Source organism: Gopherus evgoodei, chromosome 4, assembly GCF_007399415.2.
Source record: "Gopherus evgoodei ecotype Sinaloan lineage chromosome 4, rGopEvg1_v1.p, whole genome shotgun sequence".
NCBI classification, from domain to species: Eukaryota; Metazoa; Chordata; order Testudines; family Testudinidae; genus Gopherus; species Gopherus evgoodei.
Window position 1 is genome coordinate 10,505,102 of NC_044325.1, and position 27,390 is coordinate 10,532,491.

A 27,390-nucleotide genomic window follows, 5' to 3' on the forward strand; every position below is an offset into this window, starting at 1 on the left:
ACAGACAAAACAGTCTGCTCAGCTTTCTCTTAAAATAGAGCCCTGGCCTGCATTTTTCACACACTTGACCTTTATTTCCTTAATTTTTGAAATGAAAATTATTCATTGACTCCTGTATTTAATTTTTCTAAAATAATTTACATAAAACCATTTTGTAAGCACAGTGAGAATCCAAGACAGGAATGGGCAAACTTTTTGGGCCTAGGGCAACATCGGGTACAGAAATTGTATGAAGGGCCGGGTAAGGTAGGGAAGGGAAGGCTGGGGAAGCTATGCCTCCCCAAACAGCAAGGCGTGGCCTGGCCCCTGCCCCCTATCCAGCCCCCCAGAACCTCCACCCCACCCGACTGCCCCCCAGGACTCCCGCATCCTATCCAAAACACCCGTGCTATCTGCCCCGACCATCCCCACGGACACTCATCCCCTATCCAATCCCCCCTGCTCCTCAGCCCCTGAACACCCCTGGGACCCCTGCCCCGTATCTAACCCTCCCTGCTCTCCCGTTACATGTGGGGTGGGGGAAAGGGCAGCTCAGTCCTTTCCCTGTGTGTTTCCCCTGCTCGTTTGGCTGCTCTTCCTGGTAGTCGGGCAGGCCTCGTTCCCTGCCTGGGCTGGGCTGCTGGGGACAGGGGCCAAGCATGCTGGGAATGGAGGAGGGCCTGGCTTGCTCTGCCCCTGTCCCCGGCAGCAGGATCCAGGCTCCTTGACTGCCCCCCGGCAGCCTCCCCGGAACTCCCCCTGCTCCCCACCCCCTGACTGTGCTGCCCTGGAGCACCAGGTCTGGCAGCGCTATAGCCATGCGGCCCAGCTGGGGCTGCAGCCACGCTGCCCAGGCACTGGGGGAAGCTGCGACTGCGAGGGAGGGAGACAGGGGAGCAGAAGCGGGGGCTTAAGGGCTAGCCTCCGCCCCATTCATTGTGCTGTGGGGAGGTGGGCTGGCTTCTCTGCAAGCCTCTTCTGACCCACTCCCTGGCAGGAGCTCAGAGGCCAAAGGGAAGGGTCCTGTGGGTCGGATGCGGCCCGTGGGCCGTAGTTTGGCCCCGTCTGCTCCTAGAGAACATGTAACACAGTTGGACACAAAACTGAGCAAAGTGAAACTGACTAGTAAGAAAAACATCAATATTGTTACCATTTGAACACAGAATTTAGCCTAAAGTTCTGAAGTTAGATAACAAAAACCCAGTTCTTCTTGAATAAACACAAGACTGAGCCATGGAAGACAGACATACAATGAAAATAAATACAGTGACACAGCAGATAAGATCTTAAAAGGTTAGCATACTGTGGCTGGAAAAGGGTAAGATGGATTAGAGGCCAGTTAAGAACTATGAAGGACTCTGAGGAAAAGAGTTGTACAATCCAAATATCAATATAATTTAGGATTTACTCAAAGGAAACAGCAACTACAACAGGATGAAAAAACAAACTGTTTGAGGGGAACTTCAGGTGTTTTCCTGCTATATCAGTCATATGCAAGTAGTTTCAATTTAAAAAAAAATAGTATCACACACTAGGATGAGTGTCGCTAGTGACGAGGAGGAAGGTGATGGTGAAGATGAAGGCTAGTGCTAACACTTCAGGTTGTTCTACAAGGCCCAGGGTAAGCAATGCAAATACTATGAGTTCCTTATTAGTCTCACTGTCCTTTACCAGACTGCAGTGGGTGTATTGTGAGTTCAGGTAATAAAGATAAATTATTCTAGAATGAGCTCTGGGTAGTAGGTATCTGGTTAAAGTAACCCATAACTAGAGATCAGGAGTGGGACTCGGGTGATGTGGAAACTGAATTTAAAAAAAAAAAAAATCACTAAAAACTGAGCACGTGTGTGCGCATGTGTGTGTGAGAGAACCATTCTGGTGGTGCAAGGATTGATGAAAGATAAGGGGGGAGGTGAGAAAGGAATAAGCAGCAAGAGATTTATCAGTACTCTGAGCAGTGAGGCATATGTAATTGGTGCCTTTTATGGTGGCAGGAGGAGTGGTTTTTGCTTAGGGAATGTCATTTGTATTAATGGCTGACACAGCATATTTTTATAGGAGCCCCTGCTTGAAACACTGGCAATCACTCACTACCATTCTTTGTAGCCGTGTGTCTGGTTGCCTGTGCGCGCTTGGGAAGAATGTGCTGCTGAACTTTCATTCCCATCCAGTAAGTCATTGCGTGTGTGGCTTATTTCGTGCTACCATATTCCTTGGTTAGGTATCAATCTCTGTCAGCATACCAGACTCATGCCCCTTACTTCTGCTGGGGGTATAATCACTGTGGCCTACTATGAGCTCTCAGGCTGGTACAAACATAGAATCATAGATTATTAGGGTTGGAAGGGACCTCAGGAGATCATCTAGTCCAACCCCCTGCTCAAAGCAGGACCAATCCCCAAATCCCTAAATGGCCCCCTCAAAGATTGAACTCACAACCAGCAAAGCCATTTGATTGACCTCCTCCCTATTCCAAACTGCTCACCCTTGCCAGCTGGAGGGCTCTTTCCATCAGAAGAGGCAACAGTGGATGCATGCAGGACTGTTGTATGTGATGATGTAGGGGAATAAGAAGTTTTAGGTCTGGTCTATAATACAGAGTTATGTCAACATAAGCTGCCTTACATTGACCTAACTGGCAGCATCTACACTTAAATTTCACTTCCACTGACAAATGCCCCACTACACCTACTTAAAAACTCCACTTGTGGCATAGAATAAAGGTCAATGTTGTGTCAGTGTAGACGCTGTGTTGCTTATGTTAACTGCTACAGGCTTTCAGTAGCTGTCCCTCAATACCCTATACTGACAGTACAATCAACACAAGAACGCCTGGTAAGGAGGCACACCACCAACTCAAGAAGCAAAGTGTAGACATGCACAAGTGATGTAATTACTGTAGTGGTTACATGCTGACGTAAGTTAGGTCAACTTAATTTTGTATTTGAGACAGGGCTTAAACTGGAGATGAAGAGAAGCAGTAGCATAACCTCTCCAGGGCAAATATATAAAGGAAATGTGTATTTACCTTGTTTAGAGCAAAGGACACAGGGACATCAAGACCATCATTAGCTACAGCTTTATTCAGTATGTCCATTGTTTCCTCAGTTAAACAAATCCTGCAATATTAGCGATTGCTTTGGGCAGTAACCCTACAATGTTATTCAGACAGGAAACCTCCCAAGTCCTGCTGAGAGACATGCTGTTATCACCTTCAAGCTCTCAGTAAGTACACACCCTATATCACTCCCCGTGGCCGGTGATATACAAGAGATCAGAGTAGATGATAGAGTGGTCTCTTCTTGTCTAAAGTTTTATGACTTTATGATAACAGATGTTGGTATTTTTAGATTAGGTGTATCCCCCTCTTAGCCTAAACATGAAGGGGAAAAGAAGGAGGAAATATTTATTTTACATAAGCAATAGTGTTGCTAATGTTATTGCTGGCATTTACAATAAAATGTGCAATAAATACAGTACAGACTTAACAATATACTGAATTTATATTATTCCTGCTTCAAAAGAATGTGTTTCATCAGCTTTAATACTTACACACATTTGTGGAAGTCATTGAAATTTAATTATTTTGCAGGGAAAACTGAAAGTATAACATTGCAGTTGGTTTACCACTGGGATCTGTTCAGTGAAGGATTACTTACAGTCAGGATTATCTTTCTAGGACAATAGAGAAAACATTTTCAAAAATAGTTCTAGGGACAATGGTCAATCAATGCTCATTTCATTTATATATTTCATTTCTCAGATCACCCAACAATTGATACTAATTTCTCAGAAATTTTCATGTATATACTTCATATAAACCACAAAAATTATATATACAGTAAACAAATGTTTAAGGATCACAGCATGGAGGCTGGCAGGAGACATATAAGCTTTAATGCGTTATCCTTTTACTTATAGATGCATGGATTTTAATCTTAGTTCAAATCCCAAGTGAAAATGTCAGTTAGTTGATTTCATTGTAAATCCCTAGAAAGCATCTGTCCACATCATAAAAATAATATAATCAGGCATAAGTCAGCATGTTTCATAGTCTGATCTTAAGGGAGGTTTACCCCAGCACTGGTATGGCAGGCCTGTTGCAGCTCATGACTGTAGTATATTGGCAGAGCAGGGGGAGGATGAGATCACACAGCACTTCCTCTGAATTATACCTAGGCAATACTCACTTTCATAAGCACCAAATCTATCCAATAACATAGCATAACATTTTCCAATTCTATACTTTGAAGACACTAAATGGCATCTGAGTTTTCAAATATTACTGCCAAGTATTTTCTCTCAAGCATTAGTTTGTTGTGACATTTCACCCACTTGCTGTTGTACTATGGATCTGTCACACACAGCAGGTTTTTAATTCTAGTACCTATTAATAGGAGACAAGCCTCATTTGTTTATTTAATTGGCTTTAAAAGCACAAGAGAAAATTTTAATAATATGCTATAATCAAAAAGAAAAAGTGAAAAGTCCAAAAGTAAACAGATATACAGAAAAAAGGAGACGAATAAGAGATGTTCTACACATGTTCATCATGTCAAAGATCGACAAGTGTCCCGTTTACCAAGTACCTTGAAGTTATTCCACCTAACAGTGACTTCAATCAATCCCATGTTTCAGTTTCTGGTGATACAAGGAAGGGAAGAACAGTTCCATTTGATGCAACTGGTTCCTAGCTTGTACAAATGCACAAGCTAACCATTTCTCTTGAGCATCAATCCAATATCCACAAAATAACAAAAGAGCCCAGGTAAAGATATTGAATGAAAACCTGATTCTGTTGAAGTATACAGTAAAATTCCCATGGACTTAAATAGGGTTTGGATTTCACCATTGAGCCTAAATACGTGTATACAGTTTAGTAGAGACCACTCTTCCACATACCTTATGAGTCTGGAAAATCCACAACAGGAAAAATCTTTGATCAGAATTACTCTATTTACTATTTAAGGACATTAATACTCTCAAGCTGGGTAGACTGATTGGATGGAAAGGTTCCTAGACATGTCATCACACCAACTTTTTTTCTTCCTTTTTCAAATTTGCTAGGATCCTTTCTAGTTGGGCTGTTTGACCAACCTTGATGAGTTCCTATTTATTATATGCCACCGTGTGTCTGGCCATGTAAGCCAGTTAATGGTATGAATTCTTTATGTGAAGGGAAAAGAAAAGTTCCCCCTAAACCAAAGAATCACTTGTAAAAATCCATTTCTAAATGTATTGCAACAGCAGGCAACCTTTGGATAGGGGATCTAATGATGTCCTCAATCCCTCCAATACTTAGTATTACAGACAATCAATTTTCTTTGAATAGACTGGGATAGCTACATACCCTGTCTAGCATTCTAATAAGAGAGCTTGTCTTCTTCCTATATAGAGCTCTTTTTTGTGGATACCGGTAAATTTAAGGCTGTGTGTGTAATGTGACTATGTGGCTGTGCAAAGGGCCCAATAATTGCTATTTAAAGTCAATGACCATTTTGAAAATTCCACTAATTCTAACTCGTTAGATTGGAGAAAGATTTCAAATTGTGAACCAAATGTAGACTGATGCAGTGACATCAGCATGAATTTACAGATATCAGCGCTGTTAGTTCTAGTTAGGTATGAACCACCCCCATTCTTCTCAAGGTGATGGTAACTCCTATCCCTAATTCCATTTTAAATGTCATTTAACTAACCTTGTTTGAACTAAACATTTAAACTCAACACATCACTAGTGACTGTTTCAGCAGAAACACACACTTACCCATGACTACTGGATGCAGTTGAAGATGTTGGGGCAGGGCACTATGAACTGCTAGTTACTGGGATGGAGAATTAGAAATTCAAGCATCCTCCTCAAAAATCAGTCACCACTGCCTCTGCCCAAAAGGAGGGATGAAAGGGGAAATGCAGCCCCTTCCCTAGTGCCAAAATCCTCAGCTGACCTCGGGGACCCAATATTCCAGTCATGTCCCCTGCCATCCCAGGAACTAAAAATCCCAACCCAACTGTCACAACCTTCAGTCCCCACCCGCCCCCCAGCAACTCTTACAGGGCAATTATGTACCTTCTATACGAAAAATCAGCAGCACATTGAAAACCGAAAGTTTGTGGGCAAAGGACCTTGGATTGACATCTTAAAGAAAAAATGCGTCTAAGTCCTTTACACTGCTTTGAAAATCTCAACCATTGAATTTATCAAAATAAGTAATGAGGGATACTGTACTGATTGGGCTGAGCTGGATTGGGGGGAGAAAAATGAGGGAGGAGAAGGTAGAGGGAAGAGGAGTTCTAGAACCTACCTTATATGTTAGGTTTAAGGAACAGGCTAGCTGTAGGGAGAATAGCTGAATGGTTAGTGTAAGTTGGGACTCAGGCAAGCTGGGTTTGATTCCCTACTCTGCCTTCCTGCATGATCTTGGGCAAGTCACTTGGGGTCACATTTTTAAAGGTGTTTAGATGCCTAATGAGGCAAATACCCAGCAGTACTTACACATCCAATTCTGTTGATTTCAAAATGAAAATCCTACTAGGTTCCTAAATACCTTTACAAATCTGGCCCTTGATCTCTCTGTGGTTCAGTTCCCCACCTGTAAAATGGGGGTAAGAGCACTTCTGTAGCTCACAGAGGCGTAGTGAGAGTAAATACATTATAGATCGTAGGATATTGTGGTGAGAGGGCCTCTAAAGATCTAAACTAGATAGAATGTGCTGCATAGAAGTTGCATATACTTGACCATTCCTCCACAAACCTAGCTGGCAGTTTGCTTAGCATTTCTGAGGCAAACAATTGCACACTCACAGTTAAGGGTAGAGTACATGTCAATATCTTTAGGGGATCCCTTGAGCTAGCCAGTCCTCCTAGTTGAATTAATCACATTCACAAATCAAAGCAGGATTTGTGGATGTCAGAGCAGATGGCACAGCATGGGGGAGCAGGGCAGGCATTAGGATTTTCCAACTGGTTATGTATTAAATAATAAATCTTTATACGGAGGATGCATAAAAGGATCACTCCTGCCCTATTCTGATTGTATTGAGCTCCCTTCAGACAGGTGGGCAGCTGGGTCCCCTTTATCTCCTGACCCCCTTGCACAAACAATTGCTGATGTATCCTTCGCCCCCACACACCCTTTTAGTTTTTCTCCCCTGGTCTTTTCTAAACCCCGCCCCTTCCTATTTCTCCACTGCTGAGAATGTTACAGCACATGTTGCTCTGCAGCAGGGTTTCATTGTAGCTTAGTTAAGTGCCAAGAGAACAGAGAAGCCAGGCTCCTGGAGCTAGCTGCCTTATAGGCCATTGCAGCAGCAGGGATGGATAGTATGTTCCTGCCAGAAAACCCCTATGCTGCTTTTACCCACACGAGCAGAACTACATTTGCAATGAGAGGGGGACTACCATGTACCTATCCCAAACATCCACATCTTTTCTGCCCGAACCCTCTGTGCTATTCTAGCTTCCTGCTGGGGAATGCTTGTTTAGTACAGCTAAATTATTAGAGCAGTCATATTAGGTATAATCTCAATGGAGGATCAGTTAATTTAGGTAGGAGACATCTCTGCAACATGAACAGTGAAAATTACCTAACTGAAAGGATGTTTGAGGTTCCCAAAAGAGTGGCATATTACAAAATGGTTGTGGGGAAATAATCAAGAGGTGAAAGAGGCTGATGATCTCACCTATTTTGTAAATCTACTCTTAAAAAAAGTTTGCTTTAATTCCTGGTGTCCTGAGTAGCTGTCTAGAGCCTCCAACCACACCAAGGACTACATTGTTCTAGGTGCTGTAAAGATGTACCATAGATAGCCCTTGTTCCAAAGCATTTATACAATCTTAATTTAAGACCCTTCAGTCTTTATTCACACTATTATGTGAGTGACAGGAGGGAATAGAGGAAAGGGATAGTGATAAAAGCATATTTCTGCACAGGTTAGCAGTGGCCTTTTCATCTCCTGCTAATCAAGATCAATAAGTGGACCAGAACCAGTATTCTCAGTTTGCTACCTCACAAGTGATAAAGATCAGTAGTTGATAGAAAATTTGAATAGAGTAATTGCTCAGTTAAACTTTCATACAAAAGTGTCATGATCAATAAATATATATGGAACAAGATAAAGCAAAAGTCAGAGCCCCATGTATTACACAGCTGTCAAATTTGCCACCAAACTGCACTTCAGAATATAAGCATTCATAAACAGTTATGGTTGTAAAGGAAACCCTGAAAACCACAAATGGAGCATAAGCTTGTCCAGTGTTGTCTACCATAAGCAACAGCTCAGAGGTGTGAACTGCCCATTCATCTCAGTCATGTCGATTCTGAAACCTAACAACAACAAATTAAACATTCATATCTGTAGCGACTTCACTGCTGATCATTTTGGCAGAAAACATCCCACAATCCCAAATTGGTTCCTATGACCTCTAGGGAGCCAAACACCACCCCCATCCAATTACCAAGAGTGGTTACTTACTGTGACATTCCCCAGGGTGTAATCTGGACTGATTAACAGCTGTGTCCCCTCAGTTCTCCAACCTGGGATGCCTTTTACACTGCTTTGCTGTGAGAGCAACTCCTTGTCAGCTCACACAGCCCCCAGCATGTAAATCACTCCCAGCTACGTTGTATGAGTGCTGTAGCCAGCCACTCATGAACTAAACTGCAGGGGAACACCATCAGCAAAATTCCCAGACTCTCTCTCAGAAATGGGCATCTTGTACTGCCCAGCACACTCCTGGACAACACAAGCTCATCTTAAATCCATCATTTTATTATTAATTGAAAATGGTATGCACACATCTTGCTATTCCAAATGGAGTTTCCCCAACCACTTCTATCCAAAACACCCTGATCTGAATAAAACAAGTTTAAAATCTATTTCTATAGTTAATAGATGACTCCAAGTAATGAGGCATGTCAGAATTGGTTACAAGGACATAAAAGGCAAAACACAACCAACAAGCTAAGTCTCTCTCACCACGTTCCCGCTGTCTTACTGGCTGAACATCTTTCAGTCAAGATCTCACCCCACCCCTCCAGTCCAATCCTGCTTCCTTGTTCAAGTCTTGATGATGCCATTGGTGGAGAGCAAGGGGAAGAAGATTGCGGGGGAGAGGGTTTAACTTCTCCATTTATAGCCCTCTCTCTTGTGCAAGAATTATCTCCAGCTGATGTTCAGGAGACAGAAAATTGGTATAGTCAGGAACTTTAATTGCTGCTTTGTCAAAATGTAGCTCTCTCTTGCCCAAGAGTGGCCACTCAATCAGGCAGTGGTCCATTTGATCTCACAGGCACCTGGCTGAGGCACTGGCTAGCCTTTTGTCCCTGTTGAACTTGTCTGGGTAATATACAGTATTGTCCTGGTAAAATGTGTGACAACAATCAGCAAATCATGAATTTTCAAGTGATACCTTACACAGTATGCTTTGTACAAAATTTAACAGTCCTGCAAGAGGGATGAATATGGGGCTACAGACTATCACAGTAGGCATTTACCTTAACTCTGTACTTCCTGGTTTTCAGATGTTTGAAACTCAGCGTTCTGGAATGGCACAAGCTTTCATAAGGCAATCTTAACTCTACATTAATGATGCGAACCATTAATAGCAGCATCTGTCATCGCTGCTAGGACCTCAGACCCCAATACAATATCAAGGATAACATCCCCAACCACCACTCACTTTCTTCCTCTAAATATTCTGCAATTCCAGACAGAGTGGGGACAGAAGAAGTGATAGTGTGGATCCACACAAAGGCAGTTGTCTCATTGCCCATGTGGCTCGCCACTGTAGAGAAGTAACAGGCAGGCTTCCAGCACCAAAGGAGTGCACTGTGAGGAATCTTTCATGCAGTAGTTACAGGACTGCTCTGCCAAACAGTCACAGGTCTAGAGACAAAATCCAAAGAGTTTCCATTTTTACAGCTACAAACAGCTCTCACTGCAGGTTTTCTGCTTTGATAAGCACTTGTGCTTATTCACAGCATTTCCTTGCAGCCTCTCGAATGTTAGCAGGTTATTGTTCTATTGACTCCCTAGATTGGCCATGTTGCAACTCCCTCCCCCCTGCCATCTCAGGTGACTGAGAAAGGATGTACAAAAGTCATCTGAACCTTCTCTGGCAGAGAGCAGGGAGGGGGCTGAGAACTAGGGCAGCAGAATTAAATCAATGGCAGAGCTAGATCAAAAGGAAGAGGTAGGCAAGGAAGGGGAAAGCTTGGCTATGGCTACATTACAGAGCTTACAGCGATGCACTTCACCACTATAGTGCTCCTAGTGCTGGCACTATGTTGGTGGTAGAGCACTCTTTCCTCCACTTAATTACTCCAGCCCCTGCACGCAGCAGTAGCTATGTTAGTGGGAGAAGCTCTCCTGCAGACATAGTGCTGTCCACACTAGTGCTTGGGTTGATGTAACTTACAATCGCTCAGCGGGGGCGGCTTATTCATACTTACAACTTATACTGACTTAGTTATGTGTGCACACATAACTATGCTGTAGAAGTTAGCTTCCTCTGAGTAATTTAGCTGGGAGCAGAGGCAGGTTTATGGAATCAAAGCGATGAACTCGATCAACTTAGTCCATGGTAGCATGGTTCCGTTAAAAAGGGGTCTAATGACTGCTGCCCTGAAACCCCACAGCCACAAGTATTATTTGTGCTAAGGCCCATTCTTGACTGTGTCATCTTATACTCCTGGGGCACAGGTGTGAAAAGTTCTACTACTCCAATTTGTTCATATTTTTACTATGACCCAAGGCAATGGAGAATCAGGATTCCATTTGCTTCCCCCTCGCTGTGACTATGTTAGTTAAGGGCAACAAAGTTAGCCCTATCTTATGGAAGACGAAGCCTCATAGGGGTAAGAGGTAGAGACCTCCCCAATTGCCACAGTCAACCCTGATCCCACAGGTGGAGGAGGAAAGAATCATGGCATGGCACTTGTACTCTTCCCACCCACCAGGTCCACTAGCTCCTCCTCTCCCCAGAAGGGCTACTCACACAGTGCCTGCTGCTTAAAGGAGAATGGAATAAAGGCCTATTGTGGCTAGCCTGCATGTGGGCCATGTGCCCAGCATTCTGTAGGCAGCTAAAACAAGAACCAGAATAGTGATTTGTGTATTCACATTTTATTTAAACCAGTACAAGCACCATGCTTAGCAAACGATTTGGTTTAAAAATAAACATGCAGTGTGAACTAGCAGAGACTAAATACCTGATGGAAGTTGCGCCAGTTATTGGCATTAACAGTTACATGGAATTGTTAGATTAATAAGACTGACCATCAATATTTCCAAGGCTCCTGATCTTTTTACCAGCTGTAGCACCGGCAGCTTGCCCTGGCATATATAATCAGCACCCAAAGGTAACACTGTACACCTGACCAATGTAATAAATGCAGAGAAAGAAATGGAAAGCGTCCACTGCAGCCTTTACTCCCATCACAACTCACTTTTGCAGTCTGAGCAGAATGCTGTGACATGCTCACATTCCAGAGCACAACTGAGAAATTAGAGCCATTTTTTTAAATCGGAATTTTCTTGTTTTTGCACATTTAACTTTGACCCTTAGCATTAATTTAATGCAACTTCTGGACTAAACGTCATTTTATAGTTTAAGACACAAATCTCAGCTCAGTGGGGATGTACAAGGCACCTTTACACAATACAGTGGAAGGTGTAGGTCCCAGCATTATTGGCATTCTGTTCTATCAAGGGAGGCTACATAGTACGAGGAATACTTTTAAACCACCAAATATCGCATTTAATTTTTTCACAAACATATGCAATAGAACCAGTCCATCTTATGAAGTGAAAACATGCAAAAACGCTCATGCTTTAGTCAGTTTGGCTTTTCCTCACACACAGGATTACAAGAGATTCTCCCCCCTGCCCCATACACCTATTTGAAATTTAAAACAGCCAAATTAAGTGTGGCAGAAAAACCAACACTTATTAGAGAGCTTTAAGTAAAGTTTCTGGTCAGGAAACATTTTTATGGCTGAGTTATTGACTCCTGAAAAAAAAAATAGGAGTTTCTAATGGAAATGCTGAGTGACCTTTAGCTACAAAGGTTAACAAGTCTTGTGATAATTAAAGCACGCCTCTATCCCATATTTTGAGTTCTTTTAAAGAGATCTCCGAAACACTGGCAGAGAAGAGAGGAGTTTGGTTACATCAGACAGGCATAAATTAAACTAACAATAAGCAAAGTTAGAATATACTGGCTTTCCGAACACTATGTATCTGCCTGCTGCTAATCTTCATGGGTAGTCGTAAAGACAGGCAGTTTGAACAACAGTCAGCGATATGACAGCATTACAAATCTCACATCCACAGTAGAGATTTGAATGGGGTTAGTCATGCCTTTACTTTAGAAGTACTGTAGTTCTGCACAATACCATATCTCAGAGCCAGTCCTGGGACCTTGAGACCTGGACAGTGAGCAGCAGGAGACTGCACAGTATCTTGACATATATTAAGTGTAGATATGCTGCTGTTTTAGGGCTATTCTCTGCAAGGACTCCCCCCACAGTAGCTGCAGTTACTTCCCTCTCTTTCGCTGCAGAACTGAGAAGAAAGGGGACAACAACTTACAGAGCAACACTGCTGCCTGATCCACCAAGGCTTTTAGAAATTTATTGCCTGTGTAGGCCCTACCCATCACATCAGTCTTCAGAGCAGTTCCATATGACTGGGAGTTAGGCAATGGAGGTTCTTGAGGAGCAGCATAAAGGGAAGACTCTGGGGTATGGGGTGCAGTGAAGGCAAGTTAGAAGATAGGGCAGCAGGAACATCTGAGATCTGAATGGGGTGGGTGGAATGGTGAAGTGCTGAAGAAAGGAATGGGAAGAACTGAACAGGAGGAAGTGCTCTTGGTATCGGGAATCAAGGCAGGAGGAGACTCTGTGCAGAGAACTGGTGACACCCCAGGTGAGTCTCACAGAATCACTTAATTTGTAAGTACAATTATAAGTTTAGCACAGAAAACCCCATGTTTTCATCTAAAAAGACACATTAAGTTTTCTTGATGGGGCACATTTCCCTCCCCCCCCCCCCCCATGAGCATTTGTCCTGCTTAACCCTGTGCAAGTAGTAAGGTGGCTTTTGCCAGTCCAACATAGCATACAAAGCACATTGGTCTGGTTAGAGGTTTACAAATCCAGTTTTCCCACCGCAAGCTAGGCTGAATATTAAAGAATGTCAAGTTCACAGCACAACTGGCAGTTTCTTTCTGCCCTACTGGACTTTGATATCACAATGCCTTATAGTTCATGCAATACAAGTGAAGCAAGACCTTCAAGTCAGATTTTTTTTTTAAGTTGCTTTTGAAAGTAATGCCAATTTAAAAGACAAAAGCCTTATTTATACAAGTCTGCCACTAAAGAAATCGCTTCTATTGATCTGTAGCACATGAAAAAGACAAAGGAACATTTTTTACAATCAATACATGTTCTGTCCAGGGAGATGAGGAAATAATGTTGTTCCAGTTCAATCCTTGTGTTGATGTATCTTATTTCCTCCAGTTAAAGTCACTTTTCCTACACTGAACTAATGGTCTTTCAATCACATCATAACCTGTACACACTGAAAAGCCCTCTTATGTTTGAGAGGTGTGTGTGTATGAAGGAGGAATCAATAAGTCAAGCTAAACATGACCTGCTGCTACTGAAGAGCACTGCATGGGTCCGTATGGTCGTCTTAAACAGAGTCACGTTTAATACTCTTACGCAGCATGCGTTTGCAAGAAACCATGCATTCTCCCAGCAAAGGTTTTACAGAATGAAATACTGGCCTCCCAAATTAACAACTGATTAATTCACTCCTCACCAGCACACACATTATTAGGGTAACTATACTTTAAGCTACAGCTGTTCATGACTAGAAGCTGCTCATGAGAAGCCACTTATTCAGTAGCATGACAAACACTCATGTGAGTCATAATTGAGATACTGTCACAGGAGTACCTGTTTGCCACTGCATGGGCTAAACAGGATATCCCAACTCAAACTACTATTCTACTTTATATAAAAACAGACCCTTTAAAGGGTTAGTTTTTAGCAGGATTATAAAAAGTACTATTTTCATATTAGAATTTTTGCTGTTTTACCAAAAAGAGATGAAACTTAAAGACTGAATGAGGTTACTTATGAGCAGAAGTCCTAGCGGGAATGTAGTTTTAACTGACAAGCAATTAAGCTAGGAAACCTCCTTTCATTAAAAAGATACAAGGTCTATATATGGCCAAGGTTTCTCAACAACAACAACAAAAAAAAAAAATCAGACTATTCTAAATCACTCAAGTTCTTAAGAGCTCTGAACTCCTGCACTCCCAGGTCTTCACTGATGGGAGCAGATAGCTGGCATTTTAAGTCCAGGTATGTTTTATTTTATAAATGTTTAATTGCACCACTAGGCATTAGAAAACATGTTACTTAGACCATTTAACAAAGGTTAGTTTTTACCAAATTTGGAGTAAATAGTGTAAAATTCTTAGTCCTTTTAAAGCTAACAAATTAAAGGCACACAGTATTAACAGGTGTTCATATAACAGCTAATGTGAGTGAAGAGGTTAATTTATAAATAGTGTAATATTAAGTCTTGCATGTAAAAATCCAGAATGCATGTAACCAATATTGTAATTAAGCCCTTAAGAGTTATAAAATAATCTTACAGAAACTAGTTTATGACTGACTAGTGGTCATAGAACTTTGCCCTGAAATTTAAATTGACTCACAATCAAGTGAGATACTCATTAAAATTAAAGAGAATCAGTCCTGAAAAGACCTAAAAAGAATTTTTCACATTAAGTTATTTGTCATATAAATACTTGGTTTCAGTTTTAATATTAAACACTTCCATAGACTAATTTGGGAAATTCAAAAAAATTCTCAATTTTAACAAAGTATGCTATTTCAACATATAAACTGCTAGTATATAGTATCTGTCAAAAGGATGTATTTGCAGCTCATGAAAAGTTAGTGTCAGCTTCCAAATGTTCGTAAATAGTTAAGTTTCTGAACTGTAGTAATTATAGAAATATTAGTCACAAGAGTGCAAAAAGAGAATCCCTGCAGAAAAGTATTTCCTTTTATAGTTATACACAAGGAAACACTTTGCAAAGTTTTACTTCACGGAGACTAATCTTCCTCTCCTTTCCCAAACTTTGTACGAGAAATATACTGCAGGAAACTGCTGTAAATATAGTGCATTTTTAGGCATAAATATTCATGTCTGGTTCCAGTATTGTCAGGATGGTATATAAATACTTAATACAGAGGTTCTCTTAATGGAAGTAGCCCAGTTTCTCACGCAGCCATTCTTCAGTTAGGTCTTCTGTATTTCTTATTTCAAATACCTAAAACAAAATTATATCAGGTTAAATATTTATATTCCAGTACTTGGAAGAAAAGAACACATACCACAGTTCTGTTGACAAAATGCATTAGTGTACTTTTAAAGAATAGTCACCATACACTAGGAATCATCATGCTAGCATTTTGCTTCATGCACGTTTTTGCAAGGACAGGTTAATAACCTAGAATAAAACGCTAGACCCTAATGGAAATACATGTTACAATTTGGTTAAGTTATGGAGAGCCATAATTACTGTTTCTGGGACTTGCTACCTTCATTTGTAGCTCTCTTAAGATTCTACATCAGTGATCCCCACCCTTTTCGTCTGGCAGGTGCCAGACGAAGGACCGTGGCAGCAGTCAAGCATCCACCGAAATGCCACCGAAATTCGGTGGCATTTCAGCGGCGATGCCTCTGGATGACATCGCTTGTCAGCAGCAAGCAGCGTCATCCAGAGGCGTCGCCACCGAAATTTGGCACATTTCGGCGGATGCTCGACTGCTGACCAGGACACAGCCGCATTTAGATGCCCCCACAGGAGCCATGGCACCTGCAGGCACCGCATTGGGGACCCCTGTTCTATATTATATATAATAAGGATAACACAAAATCTTAAGTGACTCTGGAGTGGCATTGTCAGTCACAGCTCAGGGATGCTAATCTATTTACTATAATGTGTGAAGGTACTTCCTGTTTGCAATACAATAACTATATTCTGGGCTGAATTAACTCCGAAGCCTTTTAATTTTTTTCTGCCCAAGATGATTTACTTGTAAGCAGGCAGAACCCTCAAAGTATCACCAAAATATTTTGCTTATCTGATACTTAAAGGTATCGTGTCAGTATTCATTGGTGTACTTAGATAAGTATTAAATACATACAAAGATTTGCAGAAGAGAGTCTTCAGTAAGGCCTTGATACAGCAAATGAAACAGAAACAAGTACACCATTCCCTGCTCAATACATACCTAGCAGGAAAGTAACTCTGGATTTTGATATGGCACAGAACAGATGAATTTTACACTACTCCACTCCCATTGGAATCACTGCAACTCATTTGAGTGATGCACAATCTTTTTAGGACAGTTAATTGCTAAGTCAATATTAAAAAAAATGTTGCATCAATAACATGTCCACAGAGCCTTGAGAACGTTCTTTTATCTAATGCAAGCAAGGTTAAAGAATTGAAGTTGTAGAGAATCAAGTTTGAATTATTAGCAAGAAAAGACATACTATATACTAATAGAAGAATGCAAGATATTTTGACCATACTATTAAGACCAATGGAAATTGTAAGAGTCACATTTTTCAGTACTATACATGTACACACACACACACACACACACACACACACACACACACAGTGTGCTGATGTTGACACTATAGTATTCAGCTGACAATAAAAAGGGATAATAAAAATACATAAAATCAGTGAATTTATCCATTGCAGGGCATGAATCACCTGTTTACTCCTCCCCATCCATTCTACCTTCTTAGTAATCCCCAAGTTTTTGTTTTGTTTATTTCGTCCCTTTGTTTATTTCCACTTTTGCACTATCCTCTCAGGACCAGTCTACAGACACATTCTCATGTTCAATCTGTTATTCACTGCTGTCTACTGGCAAATTGATTTATTAAGTAAAAGATGCAAAAAAATAATCGATATGATAGCACAGACTAGCATAACAGAAACTAGGCTAATCTACCAAGCTGCTAAGAAGTGGAGTAAGTCGATTAAGTCATGTATAAAAGAGTCAGATCAGGAGAAGGACCTAGCATGAGCCAGAATAAAATCAAGCTTCAGTGAGAATCATCAATAAAGCACATTTAAAAATTTAAATCTGAAGCAGAAAGTTAACACTCTGACCTGGAACTGACCCCACTCTGTACCCAGAAGATCAGATCTGACTCAACCATTCCTTGGCCTCCCCCAGGTAGTTTTCAAATGGTTTGTGGTTGCCTTTTTTTTTGGCACCCCCACATGCAGCTGGTCTCTAGCTTCCCTTGCCCCTGAGAAACCTGACCAGTTTTCCCCACTCACCAAGTGGATTAGCTGGGCATAGCCTGAGTTCACCTTTCTCTTCAGGGGACCCCACTGCTTGTCTCCCCTCTTTTCTGGCAGGCTGTAGTTCTCATGCCTCAGTTCCTTCCAGGCCTATGAGACAGTCTCCTTCTGCCAGACTAGCCAGCTGTCTAAAGCCTGCTTCCTCCCACTTCTCCCCTCCAACTGGAGGGGTCTCTTCTCCAGGCTTGGTGTTTCCCAAATGTATTGTGGAGCTGACTGCAGGCCAGACCACTAAGCCTATTCTGCCCTGGCTAAAGTATAAGATTTGCGAAGGTAGCAACCAAGATGGGAAGGGGAAAGAAAGCAGAACAGTATCTGAGAGTTTCAGCATTAACTTTCAGGTGTCCTGCAGGTGTCCAGAGAAGATTTTATAATCTCCTACTTCTGACCCAACAGTGGCAGAACCAACTATCCAACCAGAGGATACTTATTCAGTTGGCAATAAAGTTGGCAAGACCCATTCTACCATTGTTAGAAAATAGACACCTAAAGTGTTTCATGCTTCAGTGATGGTTATGAAAGGGTCACTACAATAAAGCACATATTTTTAGTGAGGGTAATTAGCCACTGTTACACTTAATCAAGAGATGGAGGTTGTACCACACCATTTGAAATCTTTAAATCAAGACAACGTACTTCTATTCTCACTGTCCTTTTTAAAAAGGAACAAATAAATAAAATAATTCAGCAATTTCCATGCTTACTCTCCTCTTTTTAGGCTTCCTGCAAGATGGACACCTGCTGAATGCAATTTAAAACATGCAAGAACATAATGATCCTGTTGGATTGTGTACATGTGACAGACTAGCAAGACAGAACAGTCTCATGTACACTCACATTCTGCTTGTTATGAAAGATTCTTGCAACTGTACAGCTAGATACTAAATTGTACCTTAGTGAGTTCAGCTGTTTGTACAAGTTTATTCTTGCTCCCAGCGTACATCATCTGTTGTTCAGGCTTGCATCCTGTAGTTGTAGGGGAAGGAAAGCAAATCCGTTAAAGATTTTTTTTTTATTTTTTTTTTCAAATTCAGCTTGTATGCAGGAAGTTTCCAACCAACAGAATGACCCAATTGTCTTTGTACACAGTATCATCTTGAGTTTTGCTTCGAATGTTTAGTACTTGTCAAGACTATATTAAAGTGATGTGAAAGTGGGCTGGGTCGGAGGCCATACCTAGCTGTCTCTCTAGTTCTGCTTAAAACTGTACTCAAGAGGAAGATAAACTATTAAGCTTCATTGTATCATAATTCAAACTCATGCTCCAAAACGTCTGTTAGTCTATAAGGTGCCACAGGATTCTTTGCTGCTTTTACAGATCCAGACTAACACGGCTACCCTCTGATACTTGACATAATTCAAACTGCACAGCCAGCAAAGCACAGGCCAAACCCATCACTTCTTCCCGCTATCTTATATTCTACAAGAGCGTTGATCGATCAGAAAGCAAGTTACCTTTGCTGCTGTTTCTAATAGATTCCCATTTCTTCCTGAACCACAGATGCAGTTTTATACAAGGAATGCATTTATCTGAGTCTAGCCACTAATCTTGTACAATAACTTTCAGGGCAAGACAAAGAAAAATAAACTGATTGGACAAAAAAAAATATGACCAGCTTTATTTCATTTAGCAAGCCATTGATGTCCGATTCTTTGTAGTAGTTTTAACTAGACACTGAAAATAGAGGGGAACTTCTAGAAACAAAATCTTAAGATACAATAATTACAGAAATCAATTCTAGATGAGGTCTCCCGTGAAGCATCTTACAACAGAGCAGAACCTAACACCGTAGGCATGGCTTATAACTTGTTACATAAATTAACTACTGAAGATCCACACCTTTTTCCGTACTTTTATTGCTAAACTTTAACACCCATCTGGGTTAAGCAGAGTAATGAAGGGTAAAACAATGCACTCTCTCTCTCAAGGATTACAATATAATTTAATAGCTGCAGAAAGCCACCCTATTGCAATCAGACAGTGCAGCCTGATCTCAAGGGGCCAATTCATTCCCCATGTCTGAACAAAGCTTGCAAGAAAGTTGGGGTGCTGAGTCAGCTTTTTTCCTCCCCATTCCTAGATTTCTTCAGGGCCACTCGGTCCCTGGTATGGACTAAGGCAGCCTGAGAATTGCTCTAATGTGGGTCCCAGCTGCAACAGCTGTTCTGGCAGCTGGGATACAGGAATATTTGACACTCCTGTAGGAAGTAGCATACCACTGGCTCTGTGCCTGCCAGGAACTCCCCTCTAAAGAAGTTTGTCAGGGAGCCATTACCGTGAGTTTGCAACCCCTTTAAGCCAGAGAGCGCGTACTGATGAATTTGGTCTTAGTGAAAACTACTGATCTTAAGCATTAGGCCTTTTTTGTTTCATAGATAGAACAACTTCCACATGTATAGGATATAGCAACTACTATTCACGTTTACTCACCGACTGGACTGGAGAAGATAAAGCACAATGGATAAGAAACCCTTCCATCATCATGTTGATACTTGTAACTATACACAATGAATGTTTTTCTGACGTTAAGGAAACTGAAAAAAAAATACAACTCACTGATCTCTTAGAACATAATCCTTACATTCATTAGCTGAGCTTGATATAGGCAAAAATAAATCTCCCTTTGCCGTTTGTTCTAAAAGATGCTTACATACATCAGTTTCTGTACCGTTTCATCTTGCTTCCATCTCAGTTTCTCTTCTGATTTGAGTTTAAGCCATTGGAGGCTTTACTCTGCTTTTCAGTAACATAATCCCCATCTGAGATTTGTGTAACTATTTTGCAAAATAAATGTTAGTTCTCAATATTGTCCTTTTCACTATAAAGTCATTTCCCAATTATTTCTCTCCACAACGTTTTTATTATCTAGTTTAGCTGAAACTTCATAAGTAGTCAGATTTCTTTTTCTAAAGAGATAATTTTTGCTGCTCATTGCATACTCTCTTGGCAAACTATTTGTTGGTAGCTCTTTGCACATCAAACACTGGATTGTTTCGTGTACTTTGCTAACCTTTTAAACGGAGAACCTATAGCTAAAGTATTAATTTAAATCTTTTTGTTGTATTAACATGCTGAATGCCCTGCAAAAGAGCAGACTGAAAGCCATTCAAACCATGGTGAAAGTAATCAAGTCTTAGAAGTAGAGACTTCACTATACTATTGTACAAGTCTTCACTAAGAAATGGCATGTGACTACCAAATATATCATGAAAAGTAATCAATTTTTGAATACAGGGAGACTTTCCACTGTGGGCAAATATTTGTTTGAATTTTCCATTTTTTTCCCCAATTTCCAATGCATTTTCGATTTAATTTTCTTCAGTAAACAAAACAATACTAGCAACATTAGAAAGGATATCGAGGTTGTCTCTCAGGCAGCTCATCTTTTAGTTCATCAGGGGAAATGCCCTAGTAATATTAAAACACAAGCAGTCTTTCAATAGGTGAACTCAGACCTACACACTATATGGGCTAGAGTACAAGCGTAATGGGAGTAAGACACTGCTACCTCTACAGTTACATATCTAAACTGAAAACAATCCTATGGGAACAGTCACAGGAAGATTCCACTGTTAATTGATTGCTAAACTGCTTTAGTAATTTTGTATAAGAGATTTAATGTTAATATAAAAAAATCTGTGCCCTTAGCAGTTTAAGAAACTGATGTTTTGTGGCTTCACTCTACTGTTAGACATACTGGCACTCACCACTTATTTCAGTCTCTGCTACTGAACACGTGTGCGCAATATTTGCTACAACCAGCAATACAAACTGATTCTGAAATCTACCCCTTGGTCTCCATCTGTAAGAGACCAGTTCCTGGACTAGTGAACAAGCCTAACTATTCATAGTTGCCAATAGTTTCCTCTTCAAATATTACATTTTTTAAGTCTGGGAGAGTGGTAAAAAAGTTATTTCTTAAATCATTGCATAAGATTGTGTTGTCCCTGTGTGAGCCAACACTACGCAGATTGAGATCAAGTTATTATTCCACCTGTCTACAGGGATTAAGACAATCCTAACTTCTAACTAATAGCAGGTCAACATAGAGTCCAGAGTGCAAGTCAGCAACAGGCTCAGCAAGAATTCTTCCAGAGAGCCAGCAAATGGAGAGAGATGCTTTTTACATAAATTTTTATTCAAATATAATTTAATTAACATTTTAATGTTTAAAGCATCTTGTATTGTAATTATCCAAACAATTGCTACTGTACACCTCAATTAATCGTGTGTCATGCATCACCCACAGAGTAACCATACATTTGAAGGAGATTCATGACCCAAATGAGATTAACAGTTTGAGAACAATTTGACACTAAGACAGTACCTCAGCAGCAAGAATATATGCCAAGCTGAAGATATTCTTATTTACAATTCACATAACAAACCTCATGCTCTTCATCCAGTACCACCAGCTGCTTATCCTTGTCAATCTTCACTATAATAAAAACATAACATAGGTGAACTGTGCATCTATAGGGGGTGCTGTCTCCACACATACTTTAATTAAAGGTCAAAATTGCAACTTTTCTAGAATTACATGCATATAATAATCAGATTTTATTTAACCCACCTAACACATTATCTTGTACTTTCCCTCTTCTCTCCCGCCCCCTCTGACAATGATCAGTGAGTGGAGTTCTGGCCCCATGGAAGTCAACTGGAATTTTAACTTCAGTGCAGTCAAGACTTTTCCCCCCCAAACTTTGTTACAAAACTAGCAATTTTGAAATAACCGTTTTAGGTTTGAGTATGTTTGACATTCTTAAAATAGGCTAAGTCTTGGCTTTTTCCTCCAGCTAGTGGTAAACTTTTTCCACTTTAAGCTATGTTTAAGCACATAAGTATTTCTATTAACAGAAAGTGTGACAGCTTTTATTCTGAAAGCTTTAGTTCCATACCATAAAATAATGTTGTTCTATTGTTAAGAGGGAATGGGAAAAATTTCAAAGTTAGTGGTATAGTAGAAGCATAGTCCATGCCATTTTGCTGCAGCAGCTAAAACTTATCGAAGAGATTTTCTGTAAGACCTTGTTGCTTTTGTTGGCAATGATTTTAGCTTACTTATAATGGCTGCATTGTTGGTTTCTTTGCGAAACCGGAATTTTCTCAATTTTTCCACCAGATCTTCAGCAACATCACAAACCACCAGAGATTCACTCTACAGAAAAAAGAATTTCAGTTAACAATAATCCTCCCAAAATTATATGACTACATGAAGTTAGTTGAAGATTCAGAACATGCATAAAATTCAGATGTGCAAAAAAACCCATAAGCATTAAACACAGTGAAAAATGGACTTGTGGTACACAAGAAACAAATCCTGTCTTATCTTTTCATACTGGGCCAAAAAAGGAAAGTTAAATATCAGAAAAAGGTGGACCAAATGTCTTTACATTCTTGATTCCTGAAGTCAGAAAATAATTTCTATACTTTTACTTTATCAAGCAACCCTGTTTCTGCAACTTACAGGTTAAAATAATGAATCAGATATGCAACTGATTTTACAAGTTTAGTCCTGAAATAAGACCCCTTATTAAATACACATTTAATATACTAATGCCAGTACAGCATTGTGAATATTTAAAGTAATAAGAGCTGTTAATATTTCAATAGCATTTAGAGGCCCTAATCAGGGCCTTGTGGTGCTAGGTATGAAAGCAGAACTCTGAACTTTCAAATTTTGCCTAACACAAAGTGTTTAACAAACTATATTAAATGATAAAAGTGTGCACTTTCCCTATTATATTTATAAGTCACCTTTTTTTAAAACTTAGATTTAGTGAAATCTAAAATGAAGTATTGGAAAAATTATCCTGTTGAAGGTAGGAAAGAAAGTGATCAGTTCCTTCACAGCTAGCCCTTTAAGTTATAAACCATTTTATATATACACCGCTACCTCGATAGAACGCGTTCCTTGGGAGACAAAAAAAATCTTACCATGTTATAAGTGAAACGGCGTTATATTAACTTGCTTTGATCCACCGAGTGCACAGCCCCACCCCCCCAGAGCACCGCTTTATCGCCTTATATCTGAATTCATCTTATAGCAAGTCACGTTGTATCGAAGTAGAGGTGTAATTTGTAATTGCACTATACTGACCACTGCCCATTTCCTGCACCATTCTTTATACACACTCCCTCTTGTGTCTTCTTATAACAGTCAGCTCCACCACTCAGCAAATGTTCTGTCACCACAGGTAGCTTTGACTGAATGCCAAGCATACCAGAACACTGTTGCCAAGCAGAAGGAAGAAAAATTAGTTCACCATCTTTAGCTCAGTTATACTACTGTAGCCACCATACATAGGAGTTTCCTTTATACACTCACTCCTGAGAAATCAGGGCTAACAAAATCTATATATAAAGCTAAATGATCATGTTATGAAGAGCAAAGTCTTAAAGGAATAAATTAGAGTTTAGAAAGAAACTGAAGTAAGGTTCTGAGCCCATATGCAACTAAACCAAAGTCCTAGTCCACTTATCTTAGTTTACAGATAACAAATTCCTCTTTATGGAGAAAACTAAGAATTAGCTAGGGAGAGCAAGTCCCACGAATGTTTCCATGCAAGTACTCAGACATGCCTTAGGTTTTAATTAAAGCCTATCTTTAAATACAAGTCAACAATTTTAAAATTATTGAAGGCAGCCACTAAATGAATCATTCGATAAAAGTAATAATCACTAGTTTAGTGATCAGAAGAAATTTAAACTTAGGCCTCGAGCAGTTTACCAGACACCTTACTAGAGGCCAATATTGAAGAAAGGAGAGTTTCCTCCCTAAAAAAGGGAGCAAGGGCAAACTTCATCCTAGCATTCTCTCACTGTCTCTAGACTCTGCATCTTGGACTCCATCTTCATCAGCCTCTGGAAAAGTGTCTTGAGTTTGCTCCCTATGGCTGCTGGAATGGAGACGACTTCTACCACCTATGAGTCTGCTGTGATAGCACTCTACTCTCTGTCAGACTCCTGGCTGCTCCAAGGATGAGAATGACAGCTGCATGCTTGTTTCTCCAGACTCTATTTTGGATCATCCTCACTCACATGGCTAATATTAGCATCTACTTCTGCTGCTGTCATAGTAGTGTGGTTCTACTCTGAAAGTGATTAAATCTTGCATTGTGATCCATGTTAATTGTTTCTAAGTGATACTGCACATCAAGTGTTTCCATTTTGAAAGTAAGACATTTCTTCCAACTGCCAGCTCCACAAACTCATTTTGGGATGAGAGACTAAGTTCTTTTCTCTCCAACATAAATAGCAAACAAAGTACTGCAGGCCAAATCACTTGTGCAGTCCCCTGAGGTTCCACGGGTGGCTCAAATTAGCCCTGTAAATATAATTAAACAAACCATTCTGTTTGTAATACAGGAGGAACATAATCCAGTTCACTCCCTGTTGGCTAAACTAGCTCTCCAACACCTGAGGTAAACATAAATAAATATGCTTTCACTAAAGCCAGCAGATCTATGACTGACTATGCAGAGAGAGAGAGCAAATCTGCTAAGTAAGGGGGTGTTTTGTTTTTTTTTTTGTTTTTTTTAAAAACACACACACACACACACACACACACACACACACACACACACACACCATGTCCCTTTTCTGGCTAGAACCACACTTTAAATTCTTCCAAAAAGGATAGCTTAGCCAGCTGCCCTCCTCCCAACTGATCACAGAAGAGTGATTTTTTTAAACCGTTTGCAATATGAAAAAAAATTCTGTGTAATGTCTGTAGAAAGGCAAGATGGAAACCTGTTAAGAGTTAGTCACACTGTTTTCATAACCCTCTTCCCCATAGGCACACACACAGCCACAAATGATCACTTTCCAGCAACACACCAAGTGTAAGGAAGAAGCTCAGAAATGCATGTTTCAACTGAAGCATTTATCTTCAGTTACAGCAGAGCCAGAACTTCTCATTGTGTGACCTTTCTGAACTCTACTTCAAGAAAAAAGGATGCAGCTTTCTCAGGCTAATCTACACTGGCAATGCTAAAGTATTTGAATGTGCCTTGTGTAGTCACGGCACAGTGCTGAGAGAGCTCTCCCAGCGCTCTTAAAAAAAAGCCCACCTCAACAAGGGGCACAGCTTCCAGCACCGCAGCACCATTTACACTGGTGCGTTACACTACTGCAACTTGCAGCGCTCAGGGGGTGTTTTTTCAAATCCCTGAACAAGAAAGTTGCAGCACTGTTAACTGCTAGTGTAGACAAGCCCTCAGTTTACAATCTTGTTTCCATACACAGTATCATTTCAGAACCCTTTCTCCCCTTTCACACCTCCACCTAACAAAAAAGGTTATTACAAAGTAGCAAACTCAAAGGGAAGCGTGTGGAAAAACAGTGATACACTAGCAGTGACTCTAGATACCACACCTGCAGGATTCCACCTCTCCTGTCCTCTTCAGATCCTGTCTATTTGGTTTCAGGTATAATTTTTGCTCCATCTATACAATAAGATTCCAAGATTGTCACTCTGAAGCCTAGAATGTCTGTTGAGCCAGCATGAAGCAATGGAAACAGCTACAAGCACGGCTGAGAGCTTTCTGTTCCAAATATCATTAGGTTCAATCATTACCAGGATTTGCAGTAACTTATAAACTGCTCTGCCATTTTGACTTTATAAATTACACCCACTGCAAGGCATTTATCTATATACTACCTACCGAGACTCCTGGGCCACTGTGATATCAGACAATTCAGCCAACCACTACCCTGACTCTACAGCTAATTTGCATAAAACTGTTTTATTGATTCCATGAAGGAGACTACACAGATGGTGGCTTACTTGGCCCAGCTGCCACAGTTCTTTAAAGACCAGCACACACACACACACAATGACTCCAAACACACATCTCATTCACCACCCATATAACTCTCTCAGCACCAACACAACCTACACAATAACGCTAAACACACCTAGCCCCTCACTGCAGCACCCCTCCTGCACTCACCAGCTGTGCACGTGAACCCCACCCCAATCCAGACACAAGTCAACAACGAGCACACATAGAGCCCCGAGCACACCTAGCCCCTAAGGGCAGAGCACCCCCTTCACTCATCACCTGTGCAGCTCATCATGAAGCCCCACAGCAGAACACAACCAGCACACACAATAGCCCCAAGCACACACAGACCCTCACGGCAACACAAATCCACACAACTCTCCCGGCATCCCAACATCCATGCCAAGCCTCCCCGGTCTGCTGAGTGCTGGGAAGCCACGGAAACAGCTACAGGCGGGGCTGAGAGCTCCGTCCAGCGTGTCCCGGGGTTCAACCAGCGCGGGGACTCACGGCTTCTCACACCCCCAGCCGCATCACGCGGGGGGCGCCCTGAGTTACAAGCGGGTCCGCAGCCCTGCACAGGACGGGCCCTGGGGGCGGCCGCTGGGCCCCGCCTCGGGCTCGCCGGCTGGGGCTGCCGCGCGAGGGGATGGAGCGCGGGGACGAAGGGTGCCCAAGGCAGGGCGGCTGCGAGCGCCCAGGCCTCCCGCATCCACCCCCTCCGCGAGGCCGGGGGATCGCCAGCAAGTGCCCTGCCCGGCAGCCCCCGGGGCGGGGCGGACACCGCTCCCTCAGGCGGCTCCGCTCACCATTTTGCAGCCGCCGCCGCCACCAGCCCCTTCCGCTCGCACTTTAAGAACGAAAGCGCCGCCGACCTCCTCCCGGCGACTGGCTCCAGTGCGCCTGCGCGGGCAGCTCCGGAGCCAATCAGCTAGGCCGGCCGGAGCGGCCTGCGGTCTTCACCCGGCTACGGGTCGCGGGAAGGGTCACGCCCCCACCCCCCTGGCGGAGAGTTGAGATGGTGCTCAAGGCGCGGCTCCGTGCGCTGAGAGAGCAGCGGGCGCGGCCAAGGCGGGGCAGGGGGGTTGGTCCCACGCTAAGCAGTGGTCTCTAAAGTGGGGTGCGCAAGACGATCCATTGAGGGGTGCAGCAGGAGGAGCGCTGCGGTGGGGGAAGGGTGGCTGTAGCAGGGAGGGAACGAG

The 27,390-nt window shown here is 41.6% G+C and overlaps 1 protein-coding gene and 1 long non-coding RNA gene across 3 annotated transcripts; one reads left to right on the forward strand and one right to left on the reverse strand.

The window, feature by feature from the left end:
* The first annotated feature begins 759 nt into the window (after positions 1 to 759).
* On the forward strand, positions 760 to 14,240 carry LOC115651728. The gene is made up of 2 exons (XR_004000420.1): positions 760 to 1,600; positions 2,038 to 14,240. It is a non-coding gene; the product is annotated as an uncharacterized LOC115651728 (long non-coding RNA).
* On the reverse strand, positions 11,096 to 27,103 carry GMFB (glia maturation factor beta). Of its 2 annotated transcripts, none has more exons than XM_030562929.1 (7): positions 26,998 to 27,103; positions 22,464 to 22,560; positions 21,788 to 21,837; positions 20,758 to 20,807; positions 19,830 to 19,912; positions 18,291 to 18,364; positions 11,096 to 15,334 (listed from the first exon to the last, which is right to left on the reverse strand). In XM_030562929.1, the coding sequence occupies exons 1-7, from the start codon at positions 26,998 to 27,000 to the stop codon at positions 15,263 to 15,265; spliced, it is 429 nt and encodes a 142-aa protein (XP_030418789.1). In that variant the 5' UTR covers positions 27,001 to 27,103; the 3' UTR covers positions 11,096 to 15,262. The 2 variants fall into 2 exon arrangements, with proteins under 2 accessions (XP_030418789.1, XP_030418790.1); XM_030562930.1 differs by lacking the exon at positions 26,998 to 27,103 and adding an exon at positions 23,503 to 23,771.
* Between the last annotated feature and the right edge of the window lie 287 nt (positions 27,104 to 27,390).

Excerpts from the sequence above, each read along its gene's own strand:
- GMFB (XM_030562929.1), bottom strand. Across the intron at positions 20,808-21,787 it reads TACTGGATGAAGAGCATGAG|GGCATTTCCCCTGATGAACT; the intron begins GTTTGTTATGTG and ends TAATATTACTAG. Across the intron at positions 18,365-19,829 it reads TATCTTCTCCAGTCCAGTCG|GATGCAAGCCTGAACAACAG; the intron begins GTGAGTAAACGT and ends CTACAACTACAG.